Below are 15,595 nucleotides of genomic sequence, written 5' to 3'. Positions count from 1 at the left end.
GTGTTTATCTTATGTTCAACCTATTCTAAGCCATCTTATAGGGAGATGAAGAGGTTTAAAAAAACCAATAGTCCCAGCACACAAGGAGAATTTCTTTAAATCAATCAATCAATCAATCAATTATTTAAAAACCCTTACCTTTTGTCCTGGAGTCAATACTATGTATTGGCTCCAAGGCAGAAGGGTGGTAAGGGTAGGCAATGGGGGTCAAGTGACTTGCCCAGGGTCATACAGCTAGGAAGTGTCTGAGGCCAGATTTGAACCTAGGACCTCCTGTCTCTAGGCCTGGTTCCCAATCCACTGAGCCACCCAGCTGCCCCCCATGCAAGGAGAATTTTTAAGTCAAATGGCATTTAAATTAAATGTCTTTGATGTAACAAATTACAGGCAAGCCAGCAATCATGTAGTTTTTCTTTGACTTTGCCTGACTTTTCAGACTCCATCCAACACTGACAAAACCCTTGTCACTGAATGCAGTGTATTATCTCTATTATCAAATGAAATAATACATACCTAAAGCACTTTGCAAATCTTAAAGTGCTGTATAAAGGTTAATTATATGTTTGACTAATAGGAACCTAGGACAGAAATGATTACGACCAGTTTACCTGTAAAGAGAAGAATACAGGAACACAGAAATTCAAACAATCAGCTCTGGGGCTCTACCACATTTTCCTCACCTACCTGATGGCTCTAATGACAGTTTTCAGTGGTGGGGTGAGGTCTTCTACTGAAACATCGCATTGACATCCTTTCTCATCATATACATCATCTGTTCCAAGAGCAGTGTCGGCTGTAAGATAAAATTATAAGTTGAGTAACAAATCTTTAAAACAAAACCAATGATTTAAAACACAACATGGTTTTCTGTCTTCAATTTAAACATTGCCCCTGAAGAAGCCAAAAAGGTAAAACCATCCTACCCAAGATGGCAGGTGGTCTAATGTTCGCCAATTTCCAATGCCTTTGCACTTGGTGGCTCCCATGTCTGGGACACTCTTTCTTCTCCTCCATCTCTTAGAATCCTTCCAAGTTAGGCTCAGGCTATCTGAAGCCTTTTTTTTTTTTGACTTCTCTACTGCAGTGTCACTCCTCTCAACATTCTCAAACTATTTTGTATTTGATTTCTTCATATTTTGTAGATACATAAATTTGTCTTGTCTTCTCCAACAGATGTTAAGACTCTTGAAGACAAGAGCTGTTTACTTTTTTCTTTTGTTATTGTAGCATCCAGCACACTGCCTGGCACTTAGTAAATGCTTTTTAAGTGTTAATTCATTTGTTAATTCATTGATTAACAATAAAAAGTAAGTCTCTTTGTTTCTTATTACTCCATCCTAGGGTCATTAAGCTAAACACAGTATTAGATATTTCTGTGTTGTGATAGCCTGGTGGTTGTTTCCACTCCAATCCTTCCTCTATTCAGCTATCAAAATGGTTTTCCTTAATCACAGGTCTGACTATATTACCTTTTTATTCAATAAACAACAGTGGCTCCTCGTTTCCAACAGGATAAAATATAAAATCCTTTGTTTATCTCTTAATATTCTTCATAACTTGGCCTCTTCCTACCATTCCAATTTTCTTATACCTTACTCTCCTCATATACTCTGTGACATGGGCACATTGGATTCCTTGCTGTGCCTTGAACCCAACACTCTATTTTCAGACTCTGCCCATTTTTGCTATCTATTCCCCAGGCCTGGAACTCCCTCGCTCCTCATCTCTGGCTTCTGGCTTCTCTGGCTTTCTTCAAGTCTCAGTTAAAATTCTACCATGTTGGGGGCAGCTGGGTAGCTCAGTGGAGTGAGGGTCAGACTTAGAGACGGGAGGTCCTGGGTTCAAACCCGGCCTCAGCCACTTCCCAGCTGTGTGATCCTGGGCAAGTCACTTGACCTCCATTGCCCACCCTTACCAATCTTCCACCTATGAGACAATACATTGAAGTACAAGGCTTTAAAAAAAAAATTCTACCATGTTGGGGGAAGCTCAGTGGCTCAGTGGATTGAGAGCCAGGCCTAGAGATGGGAGGTCCTAGGTTCAAATCTGGCCTCAGACACTTCCCAGCTGTGTGACCCAGGGCAAGTCACTTAACCCCCACTGCCTGGCCCTTACCACTCTTCTGCCTTGGAACCAATACACAGTATTGATTCTAAGTTGTAAGGTAAGGGTTTAAAAAGGGTTTAAAAAAAAGTCCTATCATCTTAAAGATTTTTTCTAATTTATCCCCACTCATATACCTATACATATACGATATATATGTATATATACACATATTTATTAAACAGATATGTACATAAACATATTTATTAAATATAATGAAATTATATACTATAATAAAATATAAATATAATAATATATACATGCATATGTGAACATACACATATTGATTATATATTGAAATTATATATTATAATAAAATATAAATATAATAATATATAATATAAAATATATAAAAATAAAAATATATATCTTGTTCGTTGGGCAGCTTAGTTGGTACAATGGAGAGAGTTCTGGACTTGGAATCAGAAAGACTCATCTTCCTCAGTTCAAATCGGACCCCTGACATTTACTAGTTATGTGAATCTGGGCAAGTCATTTAACAGTTTGCCTCAGTTTCCTCATGTGTAAAATAAGCTGGAAATGGTAAACCATTTCAGTTTCTTTGCCAAGAAAATTCCAAATGGGGTCATGAAGCATCAGACACAACTGAAAACAATGGAACAATACCTTGTTTGTCCATTGGCTTGTTGTCTCCGCCATTACACTGTGAGCTCTTTGAGATCAAAGATTTAATTTTTTTCCTTTGTCTCCCCAGCAGTTAGCATCATTCCTGGAATACACTAGGCTCTTAATAAATGCTAGCTGCTTTCACGTGTACAGATGTGTATAGCTACATATAGATGTGTACAGAGAATCCCGATGCTCTCACCTGGTTTGTCATTCAGGATCCTGTTTAAAAAATTTTTTTTCTGTAATAGTAATGACTATATTCCCTACCCTGCACAGTTGTGAGGGAAGTGCTATGTAAACTGTAAAGAACCAATGACTAGGGGCAGCTGGGTAGCTCAGTGGATTGAGAGTCAGGCCTAGAGATGGGAGGTCCTAGGTTCAAATCTGGCCTCAGACACTTCCCAGCTGTGTGACCTTGGGCAAGTCACTCGACCCCCATTGCCTACCCTTACCACTCTTCCACCAAGGAGCCAATACACAGAAGTTAAGGATTTAAAAAAAAACCCAATGACTGAGGGTTGTTTTTGCATGCCTCAGGGTACACAAATAAGTAAATAGGTGGTGGTTGAAGAGGGTTAAGAACATCAATAAGCAGGAGTGAGGCAGAAACAAGGAAGACCTCCCAGAGCACTTTTGTGGTACCTGAGCTGAACCTTGAAGAAGGACAAGGATGCTAAGAAGTGGAGATGAAGGAGTGTCTCTCAACCTTGGGAAATGACTTGTGAAAAAGCATGGAGGTAGGAAATGCACGTCAAGTTTGGGGAATTGTTGAAAGTCCAGTTTGTCTGGAATGAAGACTATGTCAAAGGGAATAATGTGAGACAGGATAATAGAGCTAGAGCTATTTCCTTTTATTCTACTCTAGCTCCACTTGCAAGAAATAATACCTGTCCTAGCTATTTCACAAAGTTAAGCCTGCTGGTATGTACTGCAAGAGAAGGGCACTAAATTGTGCCAATGGTGTTTCCTGTAGTCACACTTTTGAGTGTGAGAATGTCTGGGTCGTATCTGGTCTACCATCCTTACAAATTCAGTCTTGAGTGTCTACGAAGCAGGTGTCTGCTTGGCCCAGTGTCCACTTGACCTTCATCTCCCACCTCCATGCATTTTCACAAGTCATCTCCCAGGGTTGAGATACACTCCTTCATCTCCACTTCTACCATTTTACAAATGAAAAAAAAAAACTGTAAAAGACTCTAAATGACTTTTTCAAGTTAGGTGGCAGAACTACATCTTGAACCCCAAGTTCTCTGAACCACTCCAAACTTTGGAAAATCCTCAAAACATTTATGTGAACTTAAGTGATCTTTGGAACTGCTGAAAGAAAGAGATTTTGAGAGGGTAAGAATATAGGACTATTGTGGATGGAGTGGTACAGTGGATAGGGCACCAGTCCTGGAATTGAGAGGATCTGGGTTCAAATGTGACCTCAGATCCTTCCTAGCTGTGTGACCCTAGGCAAGTCACATAACCCCATCTGCCTAGCCCTTGCCCTTCTGTCTTAGAGTTGTTACTAGGACAGAAAGCAAGAAAATATACATTATTCATAACTGTAGCATGGTATGATGGATAGAATTGCAACCTTGGATTGTGGAACACATGAGTTAATGTCCTGATTCAGACATTCATTAGCTTCATGATGCTGGGCAGACCCTTATTTCCTTATTTTTAAAATCATGACATCTGTATTTTTAAACTTGACATATTAATAATGTCATAGCTATAGTATTTAGATATTTACTATTAGATATAGTATTTAGATATGATAGTAACTTAATACAACATATTAATAATGAGAATAATACTATAATATTATTAGATTTTATTATAACATAGCTTAGATAAATGTCTATAGTATTTAATTTACATTAATAATGAGAATAATACTATTATATAGCATTTAGCTTAGATAATTTCTGTTGTATTTAATGTAATACATTAATAAGGAGAATAATATAATATCTGGAGTATTCAGTTTAGATAAATCTGTAGTATTTAGCTTATTTTTTATTTTATTTTTTTATATAAATCCTTACCTTCCATCTTGGAATCAATACTGTGTATTGGCTCCAAGGCAGAAGAGTGGTAAGGGCTAGGCAATGGAGGTCAAGTGACTTGCCCAGGGTCACACAGCTGGGAAGTGTCTGAGGCCAGATTTGAATCTAGGACCTCTCATCTCTAGGTCTGGCTCTGCATCCACTGAGCCACCCAGCTTCCCCCTGTATTTAACTTATTAATACTACTACTACTACTACTATATTATCTATAGTATTTAGCTTAGATAATATCTGTAGTACTTATTAAAAATGAGAATACTATTACATCTTTAGTATTTCAGGTAGATCTAATCATCTAGATATATTTAATATATAAAGAGATATCTAAATATCTAATTAACAATATCAAAACTAACCAATATTTTTAAAAGTCTAATATTATATGCAGTGTTCCACGTCCTTGGTCCCTCAACTCTGCAAAGAAGTTGGGAGTGGTGTATTCTTATATCTCTTCATTGGGGTTAAATTTGAGCATTATAATTCCTCAGCATTGTTTTGTTTATATGAGTGAATGACAACCGGATTTGTTGGGTTTTGACATTGACACCTCATCTGTAGTATTTAATTTAATGTGTTAATAATGAATAATGGGCAGGTAGGTTGCACAGTGGTTAGAGTGCCAAGCCTGGAGTCTGGAATACCTGAGTTCAAATTTGGCCCCAGAATTTACTGTGGGATCATGGACAAGCTAGCTAATCCCATCTTCCTCAGTTTCCTCATCTGTAAAATGAACCAGAGAAGGAAATGGCAAACCAGTATCTTTGCCAAGAAAACCCCAAATGGGGTTATAAAGAGCCAGATAAGATGAAGCAACTAAACAAAAATGATAATAATGCTGTAATTCTCTGTAGTGTTTAGCTAAGGTGATAATATCTGTAGTATTTAGCTTAGAAAGTCGTTGGGAGGTTCAAAGGAGTTAATGCATAGAAGGTGCTTTGTAAACTTTAAAGTGATTTATAAAAGTCTATTGGTAGCCTTGTCATTCTTGCAGCTTACGGAGGGCAGAATCCACAGGGAGTCCATTAGGGAGTTTTGGGGAGATGCCTAAGCATTAGACTGTGACATTTTCTTCTGAGTAGATAACATATGAAACATTTTAAATATAGCATTTGAGTATTATGTATAGTAAGAATTTCTCTTAAAAACTGCCAAATGTACATTCACACCCACATTTATCAGCAGTCATCCTGCAGGAAACCAAGATATCTCCATACTTTCTCCCCATCATTTAATTAAATTTTTTATTAGTTGGGCAGACTTTAAGCAGCCTCTGTAACATAACCACATTACATATAACATTTCAAAATCAATTTTTATTGCCATTCATCATTATTAAGATATAGGCATTAACATAGTTCCTACATGTGAAGAAAATACCACCTCACTTGGATCCAAATTTATCATCCTAATTTAGAGATAGAGGCATAGGGAACTGAGTCAGGAGGATGTGAGTGCAAATCCAGCCTCAGGTACTAACTGTGTCACCTTGGCAAGTCACTTAACCTCTTTTTGCCTCAGTTTCCTCATCTATAAAATGGGGACAATAACAATAAGCACCTACTTTACAGGGTTGTTGTGAGGATCAAATGAAATGAAATTTCAACATGCTTAGTAGCACAGTGCTTGGCATGTAGTAAGTACCACACAAATATTAGTTATTATTACATGGCTTTTCACATAGGCTGTTCCTCCTACTTCCAGACTTTATTTTCTGCTTTCCAATCCATTCTAGCTATAGTCATCTATTTGGAATGCGCTGTGCTGGCAGTGGCATTCTGTATAAAAACCTTTAGTGGCCTATGAAAAAAAAGATCTAGATCTTAGTTTAACATTTCAGATCTTTCACAATCTAGTTTCGACTTGCATTTCAATCTTTCCAGTCTAATACTCTTTACATACTTTGCACTCTCATCAAAACTGGGCTTTTTGTTTTCCTCCTAAAAATGGAATGTATTTACCACTTTCTCATTTATTCCTTTTTTTTCCTATGCTTAGGATTATTCCTTCCCCAGCCTGCCCCTGAACCTCATCCTTCCCTTCATTCTTATTTTGTAAGGTCCAGGTGAAGTGATATTGATTTCTCTAAAAAGCTCTGATCCCTGAGTTGGTCCTGATCCCTCTCTGATCCGATATCACGAGTACTTTGTCTTGTGCATTTGCTGATTACATTCTAATTCGTCTCATATTTATTTGTGTGCATGCTATTCCCCTCTATTGGCAGAGTCCTACCTTATTCATCTTGTACCATGCCCAGTTCTTAGCACATGCATTGTGCAGTTGAGGCTTGATAAATATATGCTGAATAAATGAATGGACCAATGGAAAAATAAAATAAGTGACACAGAACTTGTGTCCCTTGAGTAAAGTGCTTTATCATCATAAAAATAATGATAACAATGAACTGTTTCATACAGTATTTTTCCTCAATACAAGTCTTTGCTGTAGAAAGTATAAGAATTATTTTTCTCATTTTAAAGGTGAGAGAATCAAGTTTTGAGAGGATAAATGATTTGTCTATGACCACAGAGCTAGTAAATATCTGAGGAAGAATTCAAATACAACTTAGACTCCAGGTCTGGTATGTTCTACCTACTATACCATACAGTATCTTTATTTTAGATTCTAGCTTTATTTCTGAGGCAATAACAACATTCAAATGGAGTTGTTGAAAATGAAATTGGGTAGAATCTCAATTCTTTTTAAGTGGATGCAAGGAAAAATGGTGGAAAATGTAGTTTTGGTTGTCATAGTCTGAAAGAAGAGCAGAATAAAGATTCTCTCTTTTCCTCTCCCTGAAACATATTTGAAAACCATCAACATGCTGAAAATGCCATCTTTCTTTTTCCTAGTACCTTTTTTGGTCAATCTTGCTGTCATTGGTGCCATTATTATATATATTAAGTGCTTACACTATAATTCTTAAGGGCTTAAAAAACCCCAACAAATCCAGTTAACACTCAATCATCCAAACTCTGAGGTACCACCTCACACCCAGTAGATTGGTCAGTATGACAATAAAGGAAAATAATACATGTTGGAGGGATTGTGGCAAAACTGGGACATTAATGCATTGCCTGTAGAGCTGTGAATCAATTTAACCATTCTGGAAGGCAATTTGGAATTATGCCCAAAGGGCTTTAAAAGATTGCATGCATGACCTTTGATCCAGCAATACCACTACTAGGTTTGTACCCCAAAATGATTAAAAAATGTTTGTACAAAGATATCTCTGGCTGTGCTCTTTGTGGCGGCAAAAAATTGGAAAATGAAGGGATGTCCCTTGATTGGGGAATGGCTGAACAAATTGTGGTATATAATCGTGATGGAATGCTATTGTGCTATAAGGAATGATGAACTGCTTGATTTCTATAAGAACCAGAAAGATTTACATGAACGGATGTGTTGTGAAATGAGTAGAACCAGGAGATCATTATACACAGAAACTGAAACACTATGGGATGATCAAATGTAATAGACTTTGCTACTAATAGCAATGCAATGATCCAGGACAATCCTGAGGGACTTATGAGAAAGAGAACTATCTACATTCAGAGGAAGAACTGTGGGAGTAGAATCGCAGAAGAAAAACATATGACATCACTTGTTTATATGGGTATGTGATTTAGGGTTCTGACTTTAAAAGATTACTCTGTTACAAAAATGATAATATGGAAATAGGTATTGAGTGATATAATACATTTTTAATCCAGTAAAATTGATTGTCAGCTCCAGGAGGGGGGAGGAAAGAGGGGAGGGAGAGAACATGAATCATGTGACCATGGAAAAATATTCTAAATCAATTAATTAAGTAAATAAACTTATTTAAAAAAAAAAACCCCAAACTAACTAATATTTCAAAGTCTAGAGTTATCTGCAGTGTTCCATATCCCTAGTCCCTCAACTCTGCAAAGAAGTTGGGAAGGTGAATTCTTATAACACTTCTTTGGGGCTAACTTTGAGTATTATAATTTCTCAGTATTTAGTTTCTATTGCTTTATTGATATTTCCATTTACATTATTGTAGTGATTATATATGCATAATTACATATGTATATATGCCCATAGACATACATATATGTATACACACACTTTTTTTCTGGTTCCCTTTTGTACTAGTTCATGTAAGTCTTTCTATGCTTCTCTCTATTCATCATATTAATTTCTTACTGCAGAGTAATATTCTATTACATTCACAAACCTCAATTTATTTAGTCATTTCCCAGTTGATGAGCATCCATTTTGTTTCCAGCTTTTGCTACCATAAAAATACTGTTATAAATATTTTGGTCAATAAAAGGCCTTTCTTTTTGTCATTGGCTTTGTTGAGGTATATTCCCACCTAGTGGTGGAAACTCTGGGTCTAAGGATAGGAATATTTTAGTCAATTTCTCTTCTTTTTAAACTTCTCAGAATCAATTCTGTGCTTTGGTTTCTAAGGCAGAAAAGTGGTAAGGCTTAGGCAATAGAGGTTGAGTGACTTTCTGAGGGTGACACAATTAGGAAGTGTCTGAGGACAGATTTGAACTCAGGATCTCTCTCTTCTAGACCTAACTTTCTATCTACTGAAACACCTCATTGCTCCTTTCTGACTTTTATTGCCCTTTATAATCTTCCCCCTTCCTATCTTTCCAGCTTTTTTTCTTTTAACAAAATTTAAATGTATTTATTTGTTACATTAAAATATTTAGTTAATACCCTTCTTTCCTCCCCTTCCCCCATCAGAGAAGGCATCACTTGATTAAAAAAAAATATATACACATATACATATGTATATGTGTATATATATATATATAAACTATGTCACCTATTTCTGTTTGTCAGTTCTTTCTCTAGAGGTGGACATACACAAGTCATTTTTCAAACAATATTTTTGTTGCTTTTTATAATGTTCTCTTGATTCTGCTCATTTCACTTTTTATAATATCATCTAGGCCTTTCCATGTTTTTCCAAAATTAATCTTTCCTAAATTTCTTGTGGTATGGTTGTATTCCATCACAATCATATGCCATAACTTGTTTAATTTCTTTGCCACTAGAAAAGAGATCTGCTATAAGAATTTGAGAACATATAAAGTTCTTTTCCTTCTTCTCTGATCACCTTAGGAAATAAATTTAATAATGGTATTGCTGTGTCAAAAGGTGTATATGGTTGCATAACTCTTTGAGCATAAATCAGAATTGCTCTCCAAAATGGCTAGATCAATTTACAATTCCATCAACAATGTATGTGTCCCCACTTTTACATCTCCTCTTCAACCTTTGTCATTTTGCTTCTTTATCATTTTAGGCAATATGATAGATGTTAGATGAGATTTCAGAGTTGTTTTGATTTGCATTTCTCTAAATGATAATGATTTGGAGCATTTTTTCATATAGTTCTATATAGTTTTGATTTGATCCAAAACCTGTCTGTGCATACCTTTTGACTATTTATCAATTGGGGGATTGCTCATATTCATATACATTCGCCTAAGTTCTCTATATGTTTTAGATATGAGATCTCTATCTGAGAAATTATCTATAAAATTCCCCCCAACTTATTTTTCTTCTAATCTTAACTACTTTAGTTTTATTGTACAGAATCTTTTAAATTTAATGTATTAAAAATTATCCATTTTATATCTCACAATGCTTTTTATTTCTTATTTATTCACAAATTCTTCTCCTACCCATAAATTTGATAAACATTATGTTTCCAGTTCTTCTAGTTTGCTTCTGATATCTCCCTTTATGTCTAGGTCATGAATCCATTTTGATCTTATCTTGGTAAATGCATCTATTATTAACTCCTTTTGTCATCTTTGATAATTGGCTGGGTATGAGGTAAAACCTCAAGGTTATTTTGATTTGCATTTTTATTTTTAGTAATCTAGAACTATTACTAGTGATTAAGAACTGCTTGTTCATATTGTTTTATCTCTTATCTACTGAGTCATGGCTGGTATGGAAAACTTAATCTCAGGCATTCTTTCTCTGTTCCTGCAGTATATTCCTATCTGTCACATATTTCACCTGTGTTACTGCCAGGAGCTATACACTCAGGGAATTCCACTAATATTAATGCTATTGTGAATTAAATTGGAACAACAATCTGTTGCCAAAAGGGCAAATCCTCCCAAGTCATTTTACTCCTCCATTTCAATGGAGTTGTTCACCATCACTATCACCATCACCTTCACCATCACCTTCACCATCACCATGACTACCACTAAACATTGATTAAATGTAGGTGATATGCTTTTTTGTGTTCAATAGGGTTGGAACCATAAAAAAGAGCTTTTAATCTCAAGACTTGACCTTAAAGCAAAGGGAAATAAAGTTTTTGTTCAATTTCTTATTATCCAGTTAGGTTGGGGGGGTTTGCTTTCAAATACTTTTATTTTATCTGGAACAGTAGAAATTATATTCTGAATTTTGAGATTCAGGAATCAAATTATGCTCTGTCCATAGCATCCTGGGAAAAGAATTGTTTGGATTTTGAGAATTATTAAGGGAGTTGAAAAACTGGAATTCTGCATTTTTTTTGTTGGCTTCTGAAGTCCGTCATTTTGCTTCCATTAGAAATTCTTTCCATTGCAATTTAAAACTGTAAATGGAAGCATCGTGGGGAGATCCAAATTATCCCCCTCCTTGGCTAACTTCCATCCTACTAATCTTAGTCAGTTGGTCAGTCAATAAGCATTTATTGAATGCTTTCAATGAGTGCTAAGCACTCAGGATCCAAATAAAGTCAAAAGACAAGTCTCTATTCTCAAGTTCAAAATCTATTAAAGGGAGACACAGTCAAACAATTGTGTACAATCAAGCTGTCTTCAGGGTAAATTGGAGATAACCAATAGTAGGAAAGTACTGACATTAAGGGGAATCAGGAAAGGGGGTAAGATTTTAACTGGGACGTTATTGTTGTTTATTTCTTAAAAAAATGTTTTTTTGAGGGGTGGGGGGAAAATTCAGAATGTAATTCTGCCATCTTCCTACATAGTTTAAACTTCCCCCTTATAAGGATAACTAGAATTTAGGGAACTCCTAGGTAAGGAAACTCCCTCTGCCTTATCTGTAATTTTGTCTTAAAGAGCTGCCTAGAGCACTGATAGATTAATTAATTTGACCAGATCCACACAGTCAATATGTACCAGAGGCAGAACTTGAATTCAGGTCTTCCTGTCTCTGAGTCAGATTGTCTATCCATAACTTAAGCCATGCTGCCTCTCTTTAGTTCAAGATTTCTAAATTTTCTCTCTGGTACAAAGGAAACCTACCCAAATCCTTTAATTACTTTGTCCCTCTGAATTAATTAATGCTTCTGGAAAACACGACTTCTCCCTTCTTGCCAATGGACCTTTCCCAGAAAACTCACTTGAGACAACATGGCACCCTTGCAAAGCAACAACAGCTGGTTCTGACTCATAAAAAAGCAAAAGAAATGATCTTCAGCCTCTAAGAATTATAAGAACTGGTGGCAGTTATTTATCATATTATTCCAAGGAGACTTAAAAAAAAATCGGCTTGAGGATAACTAGTCTCCTGCATTTCAGTTCTGCCTTCTTTACTCTTTGGTATTTCCTTTGACCCACACACTTCATGCTTGGATGATTGCTTCTTCTTTTTTTAAAAGTAGTTCCTTATCTTGTTACACATGAAATATTCACGTCTCTTCTGATCTTGACTCAGGATCGGGAGTCTGCCAAAAATTTTAATTCCAGGAACTTAAATGACACATGAAATAATTCTACCCTATCACATTGCAGGACAGTACCTTGATGTGACCGTTACTGATGGTGTTGACAACAGCCAATTCATAACATCATGTTATGAACTACAATTCATTTTCCAAGAGCTCTTTACTTTCTCTGGTGGTTGAGTTTCTTATACCTTCCCTCACTGCTGTCATTTCCTGACTCTTATTAAATATCATCCTAAATATAGACATCATATCAAAGGTATCTCCAACTGGGCTTCTAGAGTTTAAAGTAGCTGATGCATGAACACTATTTCTCTATGTGGTCACCGTGTCCTTGCCCCAAAGCTAAGTTCTCTGTTATGTGGCAAAAGGGACACAGTTACCAAGGGCCCTGCTAGACTCTTCAAGGCATATGCCAAGGACTCTGGAAAACACTTCAGAAAACGTCATCTGCTATTTACTGTCCTTCTAGGTTCTTGTTAGCTCATGTGAAATTTCTAGCTAGTTTTTCAATAAAGTTGGATATTTCTTGGTTAGCATGCGAGGCTTTTTGATGACAGTTAAAAAAATCCCTGGCATAGAAGATAAAAAGAGATCAAAGTGCTATAGAAAGAGGGGCTATTGTAAATGAACTGCTGTAAAAAAATTGTCAATCTCTTTTTTTCAATTGGTCTCCTCACTGTCAACTATTTTGATAACTAGGTTTTTTAAAAAAGAAAGATTAATCACAATCAATTGGTTAACAAGTATTTATTAGGTACTGATGTGCCAGGGACTATGTAAATAAATCGTTGGGGATCCAGAGAAGGGCAAAAGTAGTTTTTGTCTTCAAAACATGAGTTCAGATCTAGTGGCAGTCATTTACTGACTATATCACACTGGGTAAGTCACTCAAATCTCAGGTTCCCTCAGTTTCCTTAACTGAAAAGTGGGGATAATGATAGCACCAGCTCTCAGGGTTGTGGTGTTATCAAATGAGATAATAAAAACTTGGTAAAGTGCTTAGCTGTGTACCTAGCACAGGGGGACACAATAAAGACTTGTTTCTTTCTTTCCTTCTACAGAGGAGACAAATTGTAGATTAAACAAGGTTCATACAAGACATGTGCAGAGTATGTAGAAGAGAGTTTCAGAGGGGAAACAGTTGAGGAAGACATTGAAAGGCCTCTTAGAGAAGGTACAATTTAAGCTTGGTTTCGAAGGAAAAGACAAAGGTGAGGAGAGAATTCCAGGAATGAGGAATAATCAATACAAAAGTAGGATACACAGTGTCAAAGGTGAGGAGCAGTAAGTAGACCAGTGGCAATTGAAATGTAGGGTGTGTTGAAGGGAGTCAAATCTAAGATTGGAAAGGGAAGAGGCTGGAGTAGATTGGAAAGGACCAATTGTTAGCTCTTCCTACTTATGTGGAATTTCTTGGTACATATTTTATATTTTCTTATGTGTGACCATGTTTCTTAAGAAGAAGGCAAGATCCTTGGGGTCAGGAATTGTTTCATTTTTCTTGCATTCCTGGCTCATAGTATAGTGCCTGGCACATAAAAGGGGCTTAATAAATGCTTGAACAATTGATCTGAATGTCTTTTTCCTTGTGTTCAATTTCCCTATTCTGACACATGGTCTATAACTGTCATGTATCACATCATTCTATGAAGTCTTTTTTTTTTTTTAAAACGGTATGTACAAATGAAGTTTCTATCTAGTTTGCAGACAAAGACATTCTTAATAAAATCTGATACAGAGATATTCAGACTGTCAAGGTCTCTGCTACTAGCACTTTGCTGGAAGGTCCCCTTGGAATGAGGACTTGGGAGCTTTCATCTTAGAGCAGGGGTCCTTAAGCTCGGATCCACTGTGGATAAATTCTGGGGGGGAGTCTTGGAAAATTGAAAATGGGAAAAAATTACATCTCTATTCTCACTAATTTTTAGAAATTTATTGTCTTCTTCAGTTTCGAATGTGGGCAATGAAACATTATTCAGAAGGACTTCATAGGCTTTACCAGGTTGTAAAAGGGGTCAGAGACAAAGAGAAGTTAAGAAACTCTGTCTTAGGGCATGCCTAGAATAACTGGCTGAGTGGCTTTTCTGAATTTTGAACCTCTTTTTTTTCCTACTTACATGCTAAGTTTTCAAAAATTTTCTTTGTACCCAGTGAAAGAGTTAACAGCTAATGGAAATATTTAATGGAGCACAAAATGTTTACACAAAGAAAGTTAATTAAATCCTTACTCTATTGCACAATTTCATCCAATCTTTGAAAATTAATATCTACGTGACTTGTACAAAGTTCTTAACTTCTTTGGGCCTCAGTTTCCTCGACTGTAAAATAAGGGCATTAGATTCAATAGGGTTGGAGGTCCTGTCTACTTCTTGTTTTATGATTTTATTAGAAATTAGCAAAAATATTAGGTTACTTTCATGTACCCTCATGATGCTATTTGATGAACTGAAGGCACTTTTTAATTTTAAATAAGCTATTTAAGAAGTTGGAATTCTGAAAATACAATGAAGGTACACTCATTGATGTAATCATATAAACAACTGGTATTCTCAGATGACCTGTTCTGCAGATCAGAGCTTCTTGAGTTTTACTACCTTTATTGGCAGATAAGAGTACTACTATTTCAGAAATTGGCATTTTCACTCTATATTATTTTGTTGCTCTGCCAAAAAGGAAAGTTTTCAATGCTATGGGGTTGTAAATACAATTCTTTGTGTACATTTTGCACAAAAAGCTATTTGATATCAGTGGGACTGTATAAAGCAGGACTTTATCCCAAAAGATACATGGGAGACACTTTCCCAACCAATGGGCTTGCTCTGGGTGGTACTGCCTGAAATAAAAATTGAGAATATATACTCTATGACTGGCTCTGTTTTTACCATTTCAACAAGGAGTACATAGGTAATATTTATATAAATATTAGAATGAAACATATTTTAGTTTCACAAATAATCTTTAGGTTTTAGGATTTTTAGCAGTAAAGTGTTTTTCTTTGCCTTTGTTTCTGTTTCTCTTTCTTTCTTTTGTCTTTCCTTCCCTTCTTTTGTCCTTCCTTCCTTCCTTCCTTCCTTCCTTCCTTCCTTCCTTCCTTCCTTCCTTCCTTCCTTCCTTCCTTCCT

The 15,595-nt window shown here is 36.1% G+C and overlaps 1 protein-coding gene across 5 annotated transcripts in view; it reads right to left on the bottom strand.

Annotated features, from left to right (window-relative positions):
• The window catches only part of KCNQ5 (potassium voltage-gated channel subfamily Q member 5), a 705,402-nt gene that overhangs the window by 40,019 nt on the left and 649,788 nt on the right, over window positions 1–15,595 (bottom strand). For 4 of the 5 annotated variants that reach the window (XM_044676058.1, XM_044676060.1, XM_044676059.1 and 1 more), the window contains one exon: window positions 685–793. The exons of the other annotated variant lie outside the window; for it this stretch is intronic. In XM_044676058.1, coding sequence (XP_044531993.1) covers window positions 685–793 — 109 coding nt within the window. The remainder of the gene's footprint in view (window positions 1–684; window positions 794–15,595) is intronic. 5 annotated transcript variants of the gene reach the window in all.

This window comes from Gracilinanus agilis, chromosome 4 (assembly GCF_016433145.1).
Source record: "Gracilinanus agilis isolate LMUSP501 chromosome 4, AgileGrace, whole genome shotgun sequence".
NCBI lineage: Eukaryota > Metazoa > Chordata > Mammalia > Didelphimorphia > Didelphidae > Gracilinanus > Gracilinanus agilis.
Note: the sequence above shows the minus strand (reverse complement) of the source record. Positions and strands in the feature narration are given on the sequence as shown.